The sequence below is a fragment of the Dryobates pubescens genome, chromosome 3, assembly GCF_014839835.1.
Source record: "Dryobates pubescens isolate bDryPub1 chromosome 3, bDryPub1.pri, whole genome shotgun sequence".
NCBI classification, from domain to species: domain Eukaryota; kingdom Metazoa; phylum Chordata; class Aves; order Piciformes; family Picidae; genus Dryobates; species Dryobates pubescens.
Window position 1 is genome coordinate 10,058,301 of NC_071614.1, and position 21,753 is coordinate 10,080,053.

At 46.1% G+C, this 21,753-nt stretch overlaps 1 protein-coding gene across 2 annotated transcripts in view; it reads left to right on the forward strand.

The window, feature by feature from the left end:
- Positions 1-21,753, forward strand: part of CDH2 (cadherin 2) — a 150,616-nt gene that overhangs the window by 77,950 nt on the left and 50,913 nt on the right. For both annotated transcript variants that reach the window (XM_054179650.1, XM_054179651.1), the window contains exon 3: positions 19,108-19,334. In XM_054179650.1, the coding sequence (XP_054035625.1) occupies positions 19,108-19,334 (227 nt within the window). The remainder of the gene's footprint in view (positions 1-19,107; positions 19,335-21,753) is intronic.

The following is a 21,753-nucleotide window of genomic DNA, read 5'->3' on the forward strand; positions in this document are numbered from 1 at the left end:
CCTGTGCCCCACTCCTATCACAGGACACCATTGACAAGAAAGTGGCCCTTTCTTCTTGAGACCCATCCTACTGCTACCTGTAAGTTCTCTCAGTCTTCTCTTTTTCAGGCCAAACAGCCCCAGGTGTCTCAGCCTTTCCTCATCACAGAGATGGTCCATTCCTGTCATTGTCTTTTTACCTTCCATTGAACACTGTATAGGATACCCCTTTCCCTCTTGAGCTGGGGAGCTCAGAACTGGACACAATACTCCAGATGTGCTCTCACCAGGGCAGGATAGAGGGAGAGGAGAACCTCCCTTGACCTGCTGGCCACACTCTTCTTTCCAGTTTGGGCTTTTGGAGGCCGGTGCTGTAATCTTCAGTAAGAAACTTGGGATGTTGTGACTAATAATTGAGAATGCAAGACTGCATGAAGTACATTACCTCACTGCTCCTCAGCAGGAGAGTCTTGACTCAGACAGTAATAGGTTAATTGCCATATCCAGACATGAATCCTAATGATTCCCTTTAGGAGCCATTATCACATGTGGGGTTTCCATCGCAATATTTATAGCTGTAATCTCTGGTCTCAAAGCTCATGTAACTGTTGAACCCAGCCAAAAGGTTCAGAAAGGTGATAGCCTGCTCCCATCCTTAGGCTTTGCTAAAAGTAGGTTTTCCAGTCCTAGTTCAATCAGTCAAGCCCCTGCCATTTTCAGGCATTATTCCAATCTAACACAATTTGAATGTTAAGCATCTTGTATTCTGCACTCATGAGGCCCACAGGAATGTCTAGACACACAGAGTAAAAAAAATGCTGCTTTTACTCTAGGAAGCCTATCTTCAAATGTGTCAGAAGATCCTAGGAATCATGGAATACTCTGGCTTGGAAGGAGCCTCCAAAGGTTATCTAGTCCAACCCCGCTACATTAAGCAGGGACATCCCCAACTAGATCAGGTTGCTCAGAGTCCCATCAAGCCTGACCTTGAATGCTTAGCTGTAGCTCAGAATCATGTCAAAATCTGACAGTTTTGATGACAGATTAAAAATGTGCCTTCCAATACCTGAAGGGATCCTACAGGGAAGCTGGACGGGGACTTTTCATACATCTAGCAATAGGACAAGGGAGAATGGTTTTAAGCTGAGGCAAAGTGAGTTTAGGCTGGATATTAGGAAGCAGTTCTTCAGTATGAGGGTAGTGAACATCTGGAATGGCCTGCTCAGGGAGGCTGGGGATGCCTCTTCCCTGGAGGTTTTCAAGGCCAGACTGCCTGAGGCCTTGAGCAGCTGAATCTAGTTGAGAGACATCTCTGCCCATGATGGGGAGGTTGGAGTAGGTAATCTCTAAGGTCCCTTCCAACCTAGCCCATTCTGTGATTCAGTGTGCAAGAGGCTGTATGAATAAAGACACAAATGCTTCAATTCCCCCTGCATTTGATATTCACTGTGAATTAGAGCTTGTGTTTTAGAGAAATCCCATCCTAACATTTAAGCATTTCCAACCCTGAAAAATCCAGTCCCTCCTCATGTGAATTGGTCTAAAAATTAATTCACTGGAAAAGGGGGGAAAAAAGAAAAGGAAAAAGAGGATCTCCTGTTTATGTTGAGGATATCTATTCTTTGTTCTTCTGAAGCTGGACAGAATCATGATAAATGAGTCTGTTCCACCAGGTCCCCACCTGGAATAAATTGCATAAACTTTCACAGCATTGTCTTGTCATGGGATCCTAAAGTATGTCTTAATTTTGTGGTGGCTGAATTGGAAGTTACCTCCTGAATGAAATCAGCCTGTATTCCTCTCCTCTCTCTCTTATGTTGTATTTGAGGATTTAATTCCATGATTGCTTTTTCCCCTTCCTATATTAGCCCAGGTACCACGTGGTGCTGCTGCCATGCTTGTCTGCTTTTTGCAAAGAAAACACTTTTTATCAGTGGGGTTTTTTTCTTGTTTTGCTTGTTTGTTTTTTTTTTTCTTTTCCCCTAGCAGAGCACCTTTTTTTATTACTGCCAATTTGAATTTAAGTGGATTACTTGAGCCTGGTAATTTTGTAATCCCCAGACGAGACATACAAGGGACGGTGAGCGTTCTTGAAGGAGAGTGGCGTGGCTTGGATTTCGACTGCAGCTGTGTCAGCTGCACACAAGCCACCTCATGTTGGTCATTTGAAAGAGTTTACACTCTGCAGTGCAGTCAGACATGAAGTGGCAACACTAATTCTACTTGCAGCTGGTGTTAGTTAGTTGGATAGGGCCTTCAGCAGCCTGGTCTAGGTCAAGGTTTGTAGAGCTTTACACCTCCTCCCTTGCCTTTTGCATGGTTACCATGAGGCTGTGACTGACCCCCACTGCTTCACACCTCCTTTCCCTTCATGAAAGCAGCTGAACAGCTTCCAGGCTCTGGTAGGAGCCCATGGCTGTGTTAAGCTGACACCCATGCGCCAAATTCTTTGGGAGAACACTTCATAGCCACAGCTGTTGGGAGAATTGAAAGAATACAGCCAGTAACAAATGATCAGCTTCAGAGGAGGCCATGAAGAAGATCAGAGGGCTGGAGCACCTCCCGTGTGGAGACAGGCTGAGAGAGCTGGGGCTGTTCAGCCTGGAGAAGAGAAGGTTCTGGGGAGAGTTTAGAGCAGCCTTCCAGTACCTGTTGGTACAGGAGAGCTGGGGAGGGACTTTTTGCAGGGGTTTAGCGTGGTGGGACAAGAGGGAAGGGCTTTAAGCTGAAAGAGGGGAGAATTAGACAGGAGAATTAAGAAGAAATTCAGTGAGGGTGGTGAGACACTGGAACAGGTTGCCCAGGGAGGTTGTGGATGCCCCCTCCTTGGAACTGTTCAAGGCCAGGTTGGATGAGACCTTGAGCAAGCTGGGCTGGTGGAAGGTATCCCTGCCCATCTCAGGGGCTTGGAACTGGGTGATCTTTAAGGTCCCTTCCAACCTCAACCCTTCTATGAATCTGTGAGTTTGAAAGATTCAAGCTGGATGTGTGGAGGCTCTAACTTAGATTTGGAGAAACTAAATTACTCTTCTCCTGTTGTTTTTCCTTTTGTGCTGTAGAGATTTGGTGATGTTGCAGAGATGGATGGTTTTCATCTCATCGAGATTATGGTGTGGGTAGTCAGCTTGGAAGATTCAAGTAATTAATAATCATTTGTGGCATTCAGTAAGAGCCAGTCACTAAAGAGTATTCCAGCACTCTATTACTACTTTTTTTCCCCTGATCATTACATCTCTTTTAGCTTGCTGAAGGAGCTGGGATTGTTTAGCCTGGAGAAGAGGAGGATCAGGGGAGACCTTATTGCTGTCTACAACTACCTGAAGGGAGGTTGTAGCTAGGTGGGGGTTGGTCTCTTCTCCCAGGCAACTAGCACTAGAACAAGAGGACACAGTCTCAAGCTGCACCAGGGGAGGTTTAGGCTGGAGGAGGAGAAAGTTCTTCCCAGAGAGAGTTGTTAGCCATTGGAATGTGCTGCCCAGGGAGGTGGTGGAGTCACCGTCCCTGGAGGTGTTCAAAAAGGGATTGGATGTGGCACAAGAAGACATGGTCTAGTAGTCCTGAGGTGTGTGGTGACAGGTTGGACTTGATGATCTTTAAGGTCTTTTCCAGCCTTGTTGATTCTATGTCTGCATATTCTTTGCTGCTATGTGACTTCTAGGTTTTACATGGTGAACTTGCATAGTCATAGAATCATAGAATCAATAAGGTTGGAAAAGACCTCAAAGATCATCAAGTCCAACCTGTCACCCAAAATCTCATGACTACTAGGCCATGGCACCAAGTGCCACATCCAATCCCTTTTTGAACACCTCCAGGGACGGTGACTCCAAGTCCCTACACCTAATTTAATAGAAATAGGATGGCTAATGCTAGTGCTCCTTTATTATTTATTTTTTAAGCTAGCTACACACATTTATTGTATCTAGAGGGAATGGAAGGTTAGAGTGGGTTGAAATTTTCCCCTCCAACATTAACTTTGCCAGACTCACTCAGCTGGAAGCAAATGGAAGCTGTGGAAAAACTACCACAAAGGTGTTCAGACAGATGCAGCGATAAGCTACTGAATGCAAACAACCAGATGATAGAGGTACCTTCAAGTATATAAAATCAGGCATTTTCCTGCCAGTTCTCCTAGTGTTTCTCCTTCTTTAATGATTAATTAATCCCTGATTAATTAGCATGGCACCTTTGCCCTTTGAAGTGATGAAAGCCACGGAGGGAGAGGATGCCCATTTAGAGTTTCACCCAGGGTGCTCCTCTGTAATGAGACAGACACATCGCCCTAGCTTGGAGAGCCAGCTGCTTTGTGATGGGAAGTCCTGCTGCGGGCTGGCCATGAAGTGTGAGCCCTCACCAGGTGCCTTTTTGATCTCCAAGGTCAGATATCTGTGTTTAATAATAATAATAAAACCCTGAGGTCTGGCTAGATAACATTAAGCTGCCATGGCAACTGGTTTTCTGCCTGAGGCCTACTGGCCGTGATCCAGTGAGAGCATAATCCCTGGGATTTAGGATTTTTATTACTATATAACACATCAGTGTATACTTCTAGCTTGTCTCTGCTCTTCTTCCATCCTGGTGGCAACTGGTGGGTTTCTTGCCCTCTTTTGATACAGAAACACAGCCTTCAGGCAGCTGAGACATTTCTTCACCGTTATCCATTTGCAAAGGTAGTCAGCGGCCATGGATAGTAGGATTCATTCATAGAATGGTTTGGGTTGGAAGGGACATAGAATACATAGAATAAACCAGGTTGGAAGAGACCTTCAAGATCATCGCGTCCAACCCATCAACCAATCCAACACCGCCCAAACAACTAACCCACGGCACCAAGCACCCCGTCAAGTCTTCTCCTAAAAACCTCCAGTGATGGCGACTCCACCACCTCCCCAGGCAGCCCATTCCAATGGGCAATCACTCTTTTTTCTAACATCCAGCCTGAACCTCCCCTGGCGCAGCCTGAGACTGTGTCCTCTTGTTCTGGTACTGCTTGCCTGGGAGAAGAGACCTTAAAGATCATCCAGTTCCAACTCCCTGCCATGGGCAGGGACCCTTCCCACTAGCCCAGGCTGCTCAAATCCTCATGCCTACTGGCCTTGAACACCTTCAGGGAGGGGACATCCACAACCTCCCTGAACAACCTGTTCCAGTGTCTCATCACCCTCACTCTAAAGAATTTCTTCCACTCTGAATCTACCCTCATCAAGTCTGAAGTCTGTTCTCTCTCATCCTACCACTACAAGCCCTTGTAAAAAGTCCCTCTGCAGCTTTCTTGTAGCTCTCTTTGGGTACTGGAAGGCTGCTCTGTGTTCTCCTTGGAGCATTCTTCTCTCCCTGTTGAACAGCCCCAACTCACTCAGCCTGTCCCCATAGGAGAGGTGCTCCAGCCCTCTGATCACCTTTGTGGCCCTGTTCTGGACATGCTTCAACAGTTTGGTGGTTCTGCTTTGAGATCAGCTCTGTCTCCTGTTTTCTGTGGGGACACTGGTGCAGTTGTATCCATGTGTCCATGTCCAGCTCCACTGGCTGGGAGGTTCTCCACATTTCCACACCCTGCCCCCAGAGGTAACAGAAATCATCTTTCAGGAAAGAAATGGCACACAGAGCTGCCACAGTAGCTTGAGGAAGACTAAGGACCTTTAAAAAATCATGCAAAATAATTCTGTCTTTTGAAAATTAGACCTTGGTGTGCTGAGAGAATAGAATACATAGAACAAACCAGGTTGGAAGAGAGGAACGACCTGTGCAGGAGTGACAAAAGCCACGAGCTTTAGCCAGACGAGACAGAGAAAGGAAGGATCACAAGAAAGGAAGGAAGGGAGATGAAGCTGTGCTGATGCTTGTGGAGGTTCATCACAGGCAAATGTGTGCTGGTTTGTGAAATTGAAGAGCACCTTCAGGGCAAGCTGTCCCCTTGGTGCATCCATAGCCACAGGGAGGACTGCAAAATGTGCTCCCAAGCAACAGGTGATACCCTGGGATATGCAACAGAATGCAGAATATTAAATGCTCCTGCATCCATGTCATAGAATCATAGAATTGTTTGGGTTGGAAGGGCCCTTAAAGGCCATCTAGTTCCAGTACCCCTGTCATGGGCAGGGACATCTCCTGCTAGACCAGGTTGCTGAAGGCCCCATCCAGCTTGACTTTCATTGCTGCATAGTCAGGACCACTTTGCTGGGGACCTCTCTTTCCTGCAGTGCAAACACAACAGTCACTTCTGCCTGGGGGATCCTATAATTTAATGAGAAAAATCCCTAGTTTTGTTTTATTTTATTGTTGGAGGGTTTTCCCCATTATAAGAAGTGGCACACAGCCTAAATGTGATACATGTGTGCTTCTCCCCATGTTCTGTTGTTGGTCCTAAACCTCTCTTAGTGTGGGGGCTTAAGCACGCTGTGGAAAACTGCTGAGCAGTTGAGCTTGTGAAACATCATCAGCTCATTTGAAAGTGCACTTCTGTTTGATATTTCAGCAAGTCCTGGCTCTTCACAGAAGTTCCAAGAGCCTGCATTTTTTATTCAGTTAATTGATTGGTTTGGGGGTTGGTTTGTTTGTTTGTTTTCATAGACAGCCCTCCAAGTGACAGGGGCTCTGTGTGCCTAGGTGTGTGGCCTGACGTGAGCAATGCTTTGGCAGCTCTTGTCAGCAGCACAGTTGAAAGAAGGCAGGAAAAACTGGAGCACTGGGGAACAAAGTCAGTTTAAAAAGCATCTAGAAAACAGAACACCTTGAGAGAGGGAGAGGAGGTGCAGTAAAGAATAAAGGAAAAAGGAGAGGAAGGGGGGAGGAGGGGAAGAGAGGAGGAAGGGAAGGGGGGAGGAGGGGAAGAGAGGAGGAAGGGAAGGGGGGAGGAGGGGAAGAGAGGAGGAAGGGAAGGGGGGAGGAGGGGAAGAGAGGAGGAAGGGAAGGGGGGAGGAGGGGAAGAGAGGAGGAAGGGAAGGGGGGAGGAGGGGAAGAGAGGAGGAAGGGAAGGGGGGAGGAGGGGAAGAGAGGAGGAAGGGAAGGGGGGAGGAGGGGAAGAGAGGAGGAAGGGAAGGGGGGAGGAGGGGAAGAGAGGAGGAAGGGAAGGGGGGAGGAGGGGAAGAGGAAACCTGAATTCTACAAGGACTTTGGGCCAGGAGCACCTAGCAAAGAGAGCACATAAGAGCATCAATTCTCAGTTCTGTCCTTACTGCTAACAAGGAGGGAGGAGAAGTGGAAGGGGGGAAAAAAAAAGAAAAAACTAACTTTTTTTCTTTTTGCATTTTCTAAAGATAGACTAAAAGGCAGAGCTGCTTATCTAGTTTTTACTAGATATGTAAGTCATTACTGCAGCAATAAAACTGCCCTTTAATTGCTGCACCATAATTGTAGGTATTTGTTTCTTATACTGCTTAAGGTCACATAAAAATGAGTGGAGGTAAAAATAGGTTTGTGTTAAGTGCCTGAATTTTGGAACTGTTTCCAGCCAGCTCTCTGCATAGGCTGTGCTTTCCCTTTAGTCTCCTGCTTTGGCTGTTCACTAGATACATTTTTTTAATTACCAAATTGGATTTTAGCAGGTGTAGTCGGTTGATGCATTATGGGTATAAGAGATTAGTGTTTAATCCTTCTTTTTATTACTGTGTAGATTGGTGTACTTGGGAAAGTATTAAAGGTGCACTGCGTACTCCAGAGTACAGAAATGACATTTATTACCCAGTTTTCTTTCAGCTGGCATAATTTAGGGGAGGGGGGTGGAAAAAAATAAGGCAAGAAAAGCTGGCACAGAACTCTGCAGGGGCCTGTGGGCTCATCTGTAGCGAAACTGCCTTCGACAATACAGAGCAAAAGGGGGAAAGAAACCTTTTTGTGTTCTAAAACAAAAGCAGTTGTCGAAACAGAAGTACTTCCCCTTCTGGAAGATGCTTATTCTCTCTTTCTGCATTTAATTTTTTGGGTGGTTGTTGGTTTCACTCCCCCCCTCCCTTCTAAAATAAAGACAAAAGGAGTGTCAAAGCGCAGAAGATCTTTGTGTCAGTGAGTGGTAGAGGCGAGGCCTGAAAGGGCTCAGTGAGTCAGATATAATTTGGACTCTGTTTGAGATACCAGTCCTGTGTTTTGCTGATGGCTGGTATTCCAGTTCTGAAAAGCTGCAGAGGCATTTCTATCGAATAGAAAGAACATTATCCCCATTTTCATTCTGGCATGCCTGTTACGACTTTGTTCTGTACACAAAAAGGATTATGGGAACTGGAAACTAGATGACATTTTAGTAAAGAGCTGTGAGAGTCTTTCACTCTGAATGCCAGGATTGGGCAGTCTGCTGCAGCTACCTGTGAAACAAAACCCTTCAGTGGTTACACATTCACAGATCGCATTGGGTTGGAAGGGACCCTCAAAGGTCATCTTGTCCAACCCCCCTGCACTCAGCAGGGACATCCCCAACTAGATCAGGCTGACCAGGGCCACAGAATTTCAGGGGCTGGAAGGGACCTCCAGAGATCATCCAGTGCATCCCCCCCTGCCAGAGCAGGATCACCTACACCAGATTACACAGGAGCACATCCAGGTGAGTTTTGAATATCTCAAGAGAGAGACTAATCTTGAATGTCTCCAGGGACAGCCACCTCCCTGGGCACCTGTGATGGTTTAACCCACCACAGCCTGAAATTATCACAGCACCCTGTTCAAATACTTCACCACTTGTTGTGCAGAACTTCCTCCTAATGTCCAACCACCTCCTTGGGCAGTGTTCCACCACCCTCATTGTAAAGAACTTCTTCCTAATGTCCAATCTAAATCTCCCCTGCTCCAGTTTCAAACCATTGCCCCTTGTCCTGTCACCACAAGCTTTTCCAAACAGTCCCTTCCCAGCCTTCCTGTAGGTCCTCTTGAGATGCTGAAATGTAGTTACAAGATTCTCTCTGGAGCCTTCTCTTTTCCAGGCTGAACAGTCCCAACTCTTTCAACCTCTTTGAGTTTGTAGGGTTCCTGAGGAGGCAACCCTCTAATGCCGGACAGAGTATGTGTTGCTGGGCTTTAGCGTTTTCCAGCAGCACCCTACTACAAAGAACTTAAAAATAACAAACCACAAATGTCAGAACACTGTTGTACAAATGAAGAATGCAAAATAGATGCTTCAGAAAGGAGGAGAGGGAGGTCTGCATCCACTGTCCTTCTGCCGTGTGGGCTGGCAGATTGCTGTGAACTGTGCTATTTTAGGTACTGTGCATATTTGTCTGTTTAGAGCTAACAGCCTGGGGAGTGGGCCAGGGAGGGGAATTGCCTGGAGTGAGTGTTAGTGGCAGTAACCAGCACCAAATATTTTTATCACAGTATCATGCAAGTTCTCTTACAACTTTTGTAGCTCTCTGCAGCCGACTCCTCGTGGAGCATCTTGATTCCACCGAGGAAAGTCATATATTAGTGCCAGGTTTTACCTAATGCCTGCTGCAGATCACTCTGGAAGTGCTTTCAGTTAATGAAATAAAGCGTACAGTTTGAATTAAAACCTAAGTCCTGCAAAGCACTTTTAATTATTGTTTTCCTCACTGAATAGACAAATGATTAAAAGAACAGTGCAGGTTGGGAAGAGGGAAAGTTCAGCTGCTGTGAGTCATAGAATCATAGACTCAACAAGGTTGGAAAAGACCTCAGAGATCGTGGAACCAGCCTCAAGTTGGTAAACAGCTTGAATGTATCCCCAGCGTTATCTCAGCTGAAACTTGGTGGTGACACTATTTTTTTTCCCCACCCTCCCAAAAGTTTCATAGCCTGGCATTCACTTGGCACTTTGTACACTTGTGAAGTCAAGTGAAAATAGGAATTAGAAGCAAATGGCCATATCTGTCCCTTAGCTGCAAAGCTCCAGTTGGGTTTGCGTGACCCACTGAAGTAGCCTTCTGCTTGGCGTGGGCTGGGGTGGCAGAACGCAGTGCTCAGTGCAGAGGCAGAGGGTTTCAAAAGCAGTGGCTGAATTAGCAGGGTTGCCTTTCAGAGAGTGCTACACAGCTGCTCCAAAGGACAGCCAGGCTTTCTTGTGGAGTGTCACAGGTTGGTTGCTCCAGAAAGGCTTGAAGTGAGGAGTACTTGGAGATGTTTCTGGATGGTCTGGGGTGTGGGATGCACTGAATTGTATGAAGATAGAAGTAGAAATGGGGATTAGAAAAAAACACTAGAAGAACCTGCTAGAAACAACCCTGGTGAAGGTTGATAGTATCATAGTATAGTATCAGTCAGGGTTGGAAGGGACCACAAGGATCATCTAGTTCCAACCCCCCTGCCATGGGCAGGGACACCTCACACTAGATCAGGCTGGCCAGAGCCTCATCCAGCCTGATCTTAAACACCTCCAGGGATGGGGCCTCAACCACCTCCCTGGACAGCCCATTCCAGGGCTTCATCACTCTCATGGGGAAGAACTTCCTCCTCAGGTCCAGCCTGAATCTCCCCACCTCCAGCTTCATTCCATTCCCCCTAGTCCTATCACTACCTGAGATCCTGAGAAGTCCCTGATGGAGCACTGGAGCAGGCTGCCCAGTGAGGTTGTGGAATATCTTCTCTGGAGACATTCAAAACCTGCTTGGATGCATTCCTATGTGGACTACCCTAAGTGACCCTGCTTCAGCAGGGAGGTTGGACTGGATGATACCTGGAGGTCCCTTCCAGCCCCTGCTGTTCTGTGATTCTGTGGTGTATTAAAGCTTCTTTAAAGCATATAATGACAAATTGAATTATGACACAGGTAGGAAAATGCCATTGTCTAACCTAACCTGATTACAGTCCACACTCATTTTGCATCCGCAATTTCTATAGGCAGTTTTCTCAGCTGGGAGCAAAAGCTTTTCCTGGCTTGTTGTAGACCACCCAAGAATAGAATAGAATAGAATAGACCAGACCAGGTTGGAGGAGACCTTCAAGATCATTGTGTCCAACCTATAAACCAATCCAACCCACCTAAACAACTAAACCATGGCACCAAGCACCCCATCAAGTCTCCGCCTGAACACCTCCAATGATGGTGACTCCACCACCTCCTCAGGCAGCCCATTCCAATGGGCAATCACTCTCTCTGTATAGAACTTCTTCCTAACATCCAGCCTAAACCTCCCCTGGTGCAGCCTGAGACTGTATCCTCTGGTTCTGGTGCTGGAAATTAACAACAAAAAAGGAAAAAGATGGTGTTTTTAAACAGCTGATCTCTGAAGGTTATAAAATCAGACCCACTTTTCAAGTGCTGCTGGTGATGGGAATGTAGTTCAGTGCTTTGTGATTATAATGCTCCACCATGACGTCAAAACCCCACTGCTCTTGAAGGTTAGCTATAATTGTAGGAAAGGATGTCTCATGGGCATTTCACATGCCACTCCAGCAAGCCATGAGCTGAAATATGAGCATGTGCTCTCTGTTTGTAGGACTAGCAGATCACCTTACAGAGACAGGAGGAGCCAGCCTGAATAAATGACGGGCTTATAAAGCACTTTGTTTGGTTTTTAGCTGCGTTTTGGTTTTTCCCTCTCTGAAAAGTAGTAGGAAAACTGAATGTATTAAAGCAGGTGATGTTTAGATGTTAATATGTAGATAGCTATGCAGTTCAAGCAGGGTGTTTCATAAAATTTCTCCTTCTTTCAAAAGGTAAAGTATCTGGCAGCCACTTTCTTACTCTGTTTATTTTATCTGCTGCAGAGTGATCCTGAGTGGATGAAATAGGCCTGGAGTTTCCATTTTGTGGTACAGACTCTTAACTCTCTTGCTGGGCTGCATAAGTTGTTAGCCCACGGAATGTGTTGCACTTTCCATAACGTCCTCTGAGTGAGCTTTTGCCTTGAGGTTGATGCAGAGGCACTGAGGAAAGAGGAGTGGCACTGTTCCAGCAAATTCACAGTAGGAAAGACGCTTTCTTTTGTTGGTGTTTCTGTGGATGTCACCTAGCAGTGAATTGGAGACTTTCAAAGTGTAACAATCCAGATGATAAACTCAGTGCTGCAGGTGTCTCGAGATCAAAGAAAGTAATGAAAATCCTGTGTTGATTCTATATTGTACACTAATATGGTCATGGAAAAAAATGATACAACATAAACTATTGTAAGCATTCTGTGGTTAGTCCCTGGGCCGGGTAAGTCTGGTATTATTTGCCTAATACCAAAGCACCTCTGCTATGAAAACATGCTGAGAGTTGGGGTTGTTCAGCCTGGAAAAGAGGAGGCTCCAGGGAGACCTTAGAGCAGCCTCCCAGTACCTGAAGGGATCTACAGGAGAGCTGGAGAGGGACTTTAGACAAAGGGATGGTGTGACAGGATGAGAGGGAATGGCTTCAAACTGGAAGAAGCTGGATGCAGATTATCCATTAGGAAGAAATTCTTCTCCATAAGGGTGCACTGGCAAAGTGTGCCCAGGGAAGTTTCAGAAGCGCTGTGCCTGGAAGTGTTGAAAGCCAGGTTGGATAGGCACCCAGAATAGAATAGAATAGAATTAACCAGGTTGGAAGAGACCTTTGAGATCATCAAGTCCAACCTATCATCCAACACCATCTAATCAACTAAACCATGGCACCAAGTGCCCCATGCAGTCTCTTCCTAAACACCTCCAGTGATGGTGACTCCAGAACCTGCCTGGGCAGCACATTCCAATGGCAAATAACTCTTTCTATGAAGAACTTCTTCCTAACATCCAGCCTAAACCTCCACTGGTGCAGCTTGAGACTTTGTCCTCTTGTTCTGGTGCTGGCCACCTGGGAGAAGAGACCAAGCCCCCACCTGACTACAACCTCCCTTCAGGTAGTTGGAGAGACAGCAAGAAGGTCTCCCCTGAGCCTCTTCCTCCCCAGGCTAAGCAACCCCAGCTCCCTTAGCCTCTCCTCATAAGGCTTGTGCCCCAAACCCCTCGAGCAACCTGATCTAGTAGGTGTTCCTGCCCCTCGCGAAGGGTTGGAACTGGATGATCTTCAGGGTCCCTCCCAGCCTGAACCATTCTGTGCTTCTGTGGGGGCTTTATGAAAAGCAGCAGAAGCAGGCTGTCAAGGAGTGCCAACCAACTCGGGCAGCTGAAAAAGGCTTTCTATTGTCTGAGGCATGGTTCTAGGTAATTGGAGATTACTAGTGAGGTACATGAGGTTAGAGATGTAGCTGCTGTGAATCATTCATCTCATTAGAGCCAAGTACGAGTGGTGCAGCTCTCCAGTGCACTTTAAATGCCTTTGCATGTTTAGTCGTTACCGTTTTGTACACTACACATGTCTGCATAGCTTGTGATTGCTGCCATGCAAGGGCCTTACCTTGGAAGCTTGGTTTCATGCCACAGAGCTGCAGATTTTCATTGGAGAATGTTGTAGTCACAGAGGGCTTTCCTTGTTCTTTTTTAATAGATGATACTTGTCTTGGTTCTGGAAGGGGCTCCCAAATTAGGATACTAATGGTCTTTTGTCTTAGAAGTGTAATGTTTAATAATCATCACATGCTATTACTAAATACCATTTTCCCTGTGTTTCAGGGCTGTGTTTTTGTAAATCTCTGGGCACAACCTAGTTCTGAGCTAATTGCTTTTACTCCCTTAATGCCTGTTACTGCTTCAATGCAACCAAAGGTAGTCTCTTTAAACCTAAAATAGAACTATTTCACATTATGATTCATCGCTTCATAGAACGGTTTGGGTTGGAATGGACCTTAAAGATCATTCAGTTCCAACCTCCCTGCCATGGAGAGACACCTCCCAATGGCCCACATTGCTCAAGGCCTCATCCAGCCTGCCCTTGAACACCTGCAGGAGCAGGGAAGTCATTTCTGTCTTGTACTCCACACTGGTTAGGCCACACCTTGAGTACTGTGTCCAGATCTGGGGCCCTCAGGTTAGGAAAGATGTTGAGTGGATGGAACATGTCCAGAGAAGGGCAACAAAGCTGGGAGGGATTTGGAGCACAGCCCTGTGAGGAGAAGCTGAGGGAGCTGGGGTTGCTTAGCCCGGAGAAGAGAAGGCTCAGGGGAGACCTTCTTGCTCTCTACAACTACCTGAAGGGAGGTTGTAGCCAGGTGGGGGTTGGTCTCTTCTCCCAGGCAACCAGCACCAGAACAAGAGGACACAGTCTCAAGCTGCACCAGGGGAAGTTTAGGCTGGATGTTAGGAAGAAGTTCTTCCCAGAAAGAGAGATTGTCCATTGGAATCTGCTGCCCAGGGAGTTGGTGGAGTCACCATCCCAGGAGGTGTTTAGGAAGAGATTGGATGGGGCACTTGGTGCCATGGTTGAGTTGATGAGATGGTGTTGGATGATAGGTTGGACTTGATGATCTCGAAGGTCTCTTCCAACCTGTTTAATTCTATTCTATTCTATTCTATTCTATTCTTATTCCATATGAATGGTGTAAACCTCCAGGGAGGGGACATTCAACACCTCCCTGGGCACCTGTTTCAGTGTCTCCCCACCCTCACTGGAAAGAACTTCTGAATCTCCAGTCTCAATCTCCCCTCCTGAAGCTTGAGTAATGCTTTCAGATAATGCGCTTTCAAAAAGCAGATACGTTTCAAAAGATGCACAAGATGCTCAAAAGAGAAATGCTTTCTAAACCTTCAAATTAGAGTGTGAGATACTCAGATCTGATCATTTATCCAGAGAGTTAACTAAATAGCACCAAAATCAGCTACTTGCTTACTCTTTCTGCTGTGTATGGAGTGACTCAGATGCTGCACAGTCTCTCTAGTTAACCTTTATTAAATTGAAACGAATCCATATGATTGATCTGTCAACAGAAAGTGACTTTTGGAAAGCAAGCCTCCCTTTTGTGTGGCTGTGAGAAAGCACACGCTTGGTGTAAACAGTCATTATCCACAAGGTGATAAAAAAAACACCAACCAACAAATACTTCCTGTAGCCTGCTTGCAAAAATCTTTGCCTAAAACCCTACAGTGGGAACTGTCTGTCTGCTCATAGCAGTTGAGCACTGAAAAATGGAGCCCAGTGATCGAAATCGAATTTGCAAGACTGATAACCATGCAGCTTGGGGTGGGGGGGAGGAGAGAGCAGCTACAGCACAACCTGTGCTCTGTCAGGGGAATTTAATTATAGATGGTAAGGCTTGAGTGTAATTTGTTAATGTGTGCTTCCTTGCAAAGGGAGAATAATTCTCACAAAGCATTGGCAATTTTATACATTTTTACCAGGATACTGTCAAAGGAAAGGGATTTTCATTGAGTTTTAGAGTCGCCTGGAGCAGGAATATCAATGAAGTGGCTAGCAGGGTGGCTTTTTCTCTCTGCTTTTCTTTTCTGCCTGTCTTTCTTTTTTTGCTACTGGAGCCTATATGTAAGAAGATGGGGGTAAAGAATATGATAGGATAGACTAGGGATAGGATAGAATAAGATAGAATAGACCAGGTTGGAAAAGACCTCAGAGATCATCAAGTCCGACCCATCATCCAACACCATCTAATCAACTAAACCATGGCACCAAGTGCCTCATCTAGTTTCTTCTTAAACACCTCCAGTGATAGTGACTCCAGAACCTCCCTGGGCAGCACATTCCAATGGCCAGTCTCTCTTTCTGTGAAGAATGTCTTCCTAACATCTAGCCTAAACCTCCCCTGGCACAGCTTGAGACTGTGAAATTATCTTCTTTATGAATTTGAATATATATTTTAAAAGGAATCTATTGTAGTAGTGTGTAATGAAGTATTGCTGTGATATCTTACTCTTTTGGACCATAACAGCTGTAAAAATCATTTTAAATGTTACCTTTTTGAAAAGCAGTAATGATCAATGTTTGGATTAATACTTACTCTCCTTCCCACTCCCTGCTGTTCAGAAGTAAGTCTGAGAAGAGCCAGAGATGGATCTGACTCACTTTTTGTCCTTTTGGTCAAGCCACTTTGGGATAGACACTGGGCCAAACTGGGCATAAAACTTTTCAAGTCATTTGAAGGCCTTGAGCAGCCTGGTCTAGTGGAAGGTGTCCCTGCCTATGGCAGGGGTGTGGACCTGGGTGATCTTTAAGGTCCCTTCCAACCCAAACCATTCTATTATTCTATGAATATTGGGAGCAGCTGTAGCTGCAATAAGAGGTCAGCAGAGACATAGAGCTATGGCTTAAATTGCTGGCTCCCCTCCCACTCCCCCCCCTTAATGTGAACTGTCTGCTACTGAGTGCTCTGTTTGTGAGCAGAGATGATGCTTGGAGGAGGTCCAGCTTTCTCCATGCCTGGGGTATGGGTGGTCTGTGCCTCTGAACTCCAAGTATGAGCAGCATTGTTTGGTAGTCCAGTCATTAAGTTCTTAAATCATTAGATGTAGTGACTTTGGAGTAAACTCTTCTTGGGCACCTCTTTATTTTTGTGCTAAACAATCTGGAATATCCACCTCTGAAGGTTAGCTAACCAGGATTACAGAATTAAGACTGTGGTAATAACTTCTGGGGAGTGATAGGGCTGTTTTAAAGTGGTAGTTTGATATCCTTGGTTTAGAATCACATATTTACTCTGTTGGCTGTTGCTTTTCAGCTTACCACCTCAGGGGACTGACTGGAACTGGGAAGCTCAGTGCTGAAAAGAGTGGGAGATCGATGGGGATGGTCAATGTCTGGGAGCTGGACCTTCTGCCTGTCCATTTTCTCCTCCCACAGGCACAGCAAACCAAAGGTTTTGTCACTTCCAAATCTTGCAGACCTGTAGCTCTGTAGGAAAGAAAGTCACTTGTACTCTGTGGCATGGGTAGAAGGGAGTTGTGGAGCTCTAGGGATTGCCCAGAGAGTGACATACATGAATGCTGGTGTGAGAGGCTGAGGATTTAACAGCACTCTCACTGCTGTGGAACACCTGAAGCAGCATCTACAAGGAGGGGACCAGAGGAGGAGCCCAGTGGTGAGGCTTCAGCCTTCTTACCCAGGCAGATCTCTTTTTCCTGTGTTCAGTGCTTTGTGGACGTGGCATGCTCTCCTTCCTGAGCTGAGGCTGATGTTTCACTGAGGGAGACCTTCAGACTCTGGGAGGTGTCTGGAAAGAGCAGTATCCCTACCCAGCCCAGCAAGGTCATTATTAAGGAGATTGACATTTTATCATTCATTTGAAGGAATGCCATGCTTTGCCTCATTTTTGAACATGATGGACCCTTTGAAAGTACAGCTTTTCCTGTCAGGAGAGGGCAAATGGGGCATTCTGGATAATTGAAAGGGTGCAGTAAAGAAACAAGTTTTATATGTCATCTGAACATCATCTTGGTCCTTGAAGTTCAGGTAACAAAAAGGTACCATTCTTCTTCTCAGTCCCTTCCTGAAACAGTGAATTACAAAAGAAAGCAGATGATGCATGGCATTTCATAGTGAGTCTTTTTTTTCTTCTTGAGAGGGACCTTTAAGTTTTGAAGCTAAACACTTTGTGCATGGTTTAGCACAATATAAAAAGTCCAATAACTGAAATGAGGCATAAAGCCTTCATTTCATCTTCAGAATGTGCATTTTAGCACAACCTTCATAATGATGATTTCCCTTCTATTGCCCAGGCAATCCAAATACTTTGTCATACTTTGGAGGCATTAAAGAACAATCATCGGTTATAAAAGCACACTTTCATTTTTAACCTACTACTGTTTGCAGTAACCCTCAAATGGGATTGAAAGCAATTGGGTAAAGAAGGCAGCAACCTGTTGCCAGTTCTGGTTTGTGCACTTCCCATCGTGTTTGTTTTCTTGTTTTCAGTGTGTCCCTTTCAGACAGGACAAAGGGAAGGGGTGTGGGAATTAAAACAGGAGTGGGTAACTCCTAAGTAGATGAATGGAGATGAGTGGTACATGAGATCTGTTTGTTTTGTTTAAAGCTAAGACTTTAACTTAGATTTTTCTCTGTGAGGTGTTCTCGCTGCCTTCATCTTGTAGATAAGGAAACTCAGTCCAAGAGCTCATTAAATGGAAAGGGTTGGAAGGGATCAGCATTCCTATGTGGCTTGCCCTAGGTGACCCTGCTTTGGCAGGGGGATTGGGCTAGGTGATCTCTAGACATCCCTTCCAACCCATAACATTCTGTGCTCCTGTGACCTCTGAAGATCTAGCCCAATCCTCCTGCTAAAGCAGGTTGCCCAGGATCACAGTGTCTAGATGTGTCTTGAAAGTCTCCAGAGAAGGAGACTCCACAGCCTCTCTGGGCAGCCTGCTCCAGAGCTCCAACACCCTCACAGGAAAGAATTGTATCTTTATGTTTAGGTGTAACTTGCTGTGTTCCAGTTAGTGCCCATTACCTGTTATACTGTCGCTGGTCACCACCAAAAGAGTCCAGCCCCATCCTCTTGACACTCACCCTTTAGATAGTTCTAAGCATTGCTAAGATCCTCTTGTAATGTTCTCCAGATTAAACAGCCCCAGGTCCCTCAGGCCCTCCTTGTAAGAGATGCTCCAGACCTCTGATTATCTTTGTAATCTTCAATTGGATTCTCTCCAGCAGTTCCCTGTATGTTTTGGGGAGAGAGAGGGAAGCCCAGAAATGGACATTACTCCAGGTGTGTAGGGTAGAGTAGAGGTGGAGGAGAACTTCCCTTGATCTGCTGGTTACAGCTGACCAGCTATTGGTAACTGAGGTGGCAACTCTCCTGGTGGAAGAGGTGAGGACTTTGGCTCATAACTGACCTACCTAAGATGATAAAGCTGAGTCACAGGCTGTGATGGACACAGAAGTTAATCTGGGTTTCTGCCTTGCCCCCATTGACAGAGAGGGCACTGGCAGCAGGGTTGTTTGTGATTCTGGTTGCAGTGTAATTAAATCTGTTGTTTCCAGTGAATTGATGTTAATGGTTGAACTTGATGGTCTTTAAGGTCTTTTCCAACCAAAATGATTCTATGACTGGAACTTTGTGAGGCTTGAGGTGCAAATCCTTGTGGCCATTCCACTGGAAATGGACTGAAATGTAACATAGGAGGTGGAGGGAAATGTTTTTCTTGATGGGGGGGATGGGTGTTTGGGAGGGGACACAGTCTGTCTAGGGTTGAAAACTCTGCCTAGCAGTGCACAGAAGGATCTTGCCTTTATGTGGACTGACCCATGAAGTACAAATCCTGAACTGATAGTTGCATGTGATAAAAGCAGCAGCAAGTTAAGTCTTTCTGCTTTGAATATGTGTCCTTAATGCATTTTATGTCACACTGAGTTCAAGTGGGCTGCTTTTTCATTATGTGTTCCTTCTTTTGTCTGTTTTGCAGTGAGGTTTCGAAGCTGTGATGGAAACAAAAAAATACACTTTGGAAGCAGTGAGCCAGAAGATTTCAGAGTAGGTGAAGATGGTGTGGTCTACGCAGAGAGAAGCTTCCAGCTTTCAGCAGAGCCCACGGAGTTCGTCGTGTCTGCTCAGGACAAGGAAACCCAGGAAGAATGGCAGATGAGAGTGAAGCTAACCCCTGAGCCAGCCTTCACAGGGCCTTCAGAACAGGTGAAACAATTATCATAGAATCATAGGTTGGAAAAGACCTCAAGGATCATCAAGCCCAACCTGTCACCCAACACCTCATGACTACTAAACCATGGCACCAAGTGCCACGTCCAAGCCCCTCTTGAACACCCCCCAAGACAGTGACTCCACCACCTCCCTGGGCAGCACATTCCAATGGCTACCAATACTCTCTGTGAAGAACTTTCTCCTCACCTCCAGCCTAAACTTATCCTGACACAGCTCGAGACTGTGTCCTCTTGTTCAGGTGCTGCTTGCCTGGGAGAAGAGACAACACCCTCCTGGCTACAATCTCCCTTCAGGTAGTTGTAGAGAGCAAGAGGGTCTTCCCTGAGCCTCCTCTTCTCCAGGCTAAACAATCCCAGCTCCCTCAGCCTCTCCTCATAGGATTTATGCTCAAGGCCTCTCCCCAGCCTCGCTGAACTTCTCTGGACACGTTCAAGTGTCTCAATGTCCTTCTGAAGTTGAGGGGCCCAGAACTGGACATAGTACTCAAGGTGTGGCCTAACCAGTGCTGAGTACAGGGCACCATGACTTCCCTGCTCCTGCTGGCCACACTGTTCCTGGTACAGGCCAAGATGCCATTGGCCACCTTGGCCACCTGGGCACACTGCTGGCTCATGTTCAGCTGCTGTCAACCAGTCCCTCCAGGTCCCTTTCTGCCTGGCTGCTCTCCAGCCACTCTGACCCCAGCCTGTAGGGCTGCATGGGGTTGTTGTGGCCAAAGTGCAGCACCTGGCAGCCTGCATAAATGTATCTTGGCAAACAGGCCTAAACCCAGGGATTTTATTCTGTCTGTCACAGAATCATAGAATTGTCAGGGTTGGAAGGGACCTCAAGAATCATCTAGTTCCAACCCCCCTGTCATGGGCAGGGACACCCTACACTAAAGCAGGCTGCTCAGAGCCACATCCAGCCTGGCTGCAAAAACCTCCAGGCATGAGGCTTCCACCACCTCCCTGGGCAACCTGTGCCAGTCTCTCACCACCCTCACGGTGAAGAATTTCTTCCTAACATCTAATCTGAATCTACCCATTTCTATTTTTGCTTCATTCCCCCCAGTCCTATCACTCCCTGACACCCTCGAAAGTCCCTCCCCAGCTTTCTTGGAGCCCCCTTCAGACACCGGAAGTCCACAGTAAGGTCTCCTAATGGACACACAGTGCATGCAAAGCCACAGCTTCGGGAAGAACTTTCCTGCAGTCTGTTAGTCTGTAGCTTTGCTAAGGCAGGGAAAGACATGCCTGTTTAAGTAGCTAGGATTCATTTGTGTTTGAGCTTTTCTCTCTTTTTTGTTGTTGTTGTTGTTGTTTGCATAGCTTGAGATTTATACCTGGATTGAAGTCGGACACGGTCATTTCTTTGTTTGGAATCGCTTGAAAGTATGACAGTATTTATTCAAGCGGTTAAATATAACCACAAACTAAACAAATTTGTGCTGGGATGCATCAGTCATGTTTATTAGATGGGAGCTGTAGATTTACAGCAGGAGCAGGAAAGCGTTTCTGGCAAGGAATATTGGCTTTGTCTTGTTCCTTCATAATCAAATTGGAGATTGTAAATTATTCATGATTCCAGCGGCACTTTGGGAAGGAAGATGGTCTCCCTCTGCTGGAAGCTGCCACGGCATCAACCACGCAGTGTAACAGAAGTCAGACTGAGCAAGAGACAAATAACAGTGCTTTTACTTCAGGAAAGCAGTATTGGGTCTGCTGCCTGTTTTTTCTGTTCTATCACTTGCTGCCTGCTGTTTCTTACCTTCTCCTACAAAGTGCTTAGTTTACAAAGGAACAGCAAAATTTATTCAGAGATTAGTATGGGTCTGCATTAAAAGATCCAAGTAGAATGTCAGAGTAGCGTGGTGATGCAAGACATCTCTTCCCAGGAGCACACTGGGAACTAGAGCTGTGTAATCCTCGTTGTTTTGTTTGCTTAGCTGATGATGGTGTTAGAGCTTCTGAGTCAATTTTTTAACAAAGGCAACCTAGTTTGGTCTGTAAAAAAAATCTGTTAAAAGAGTAGCTACTTGGGTTTATCAGAGCATGCCCTGTTCATTCCAAACATCCCAGGAAGGGACTCTTTACAAGTGATACAAGTGGAGTGATAGGATGGGAGGCAGACTTAGACTGGAAACTAGGAAGAAATTCTTTCCACTGAGGGTGGTGAGACACTAGAACAGGTTGTCTGGGGGGGTTGTGGGTGTCCCCTCCCTGGAGGTGCTCAAGGCCAGGCTGGATGAGGCCTTGAGCATCCTGGGCTAGTGAAAGGTGTCCTTGCCCATGGCAAGGGGGTTGGAACTGAATGATCTTTAAAGTCCCTTCCAACCCAAACCATTCTATGTTTCTATGAATGCAGTTCAGGCATCCTTGCTGTCAGCAGAATGTGGAATAGAATCAATGAG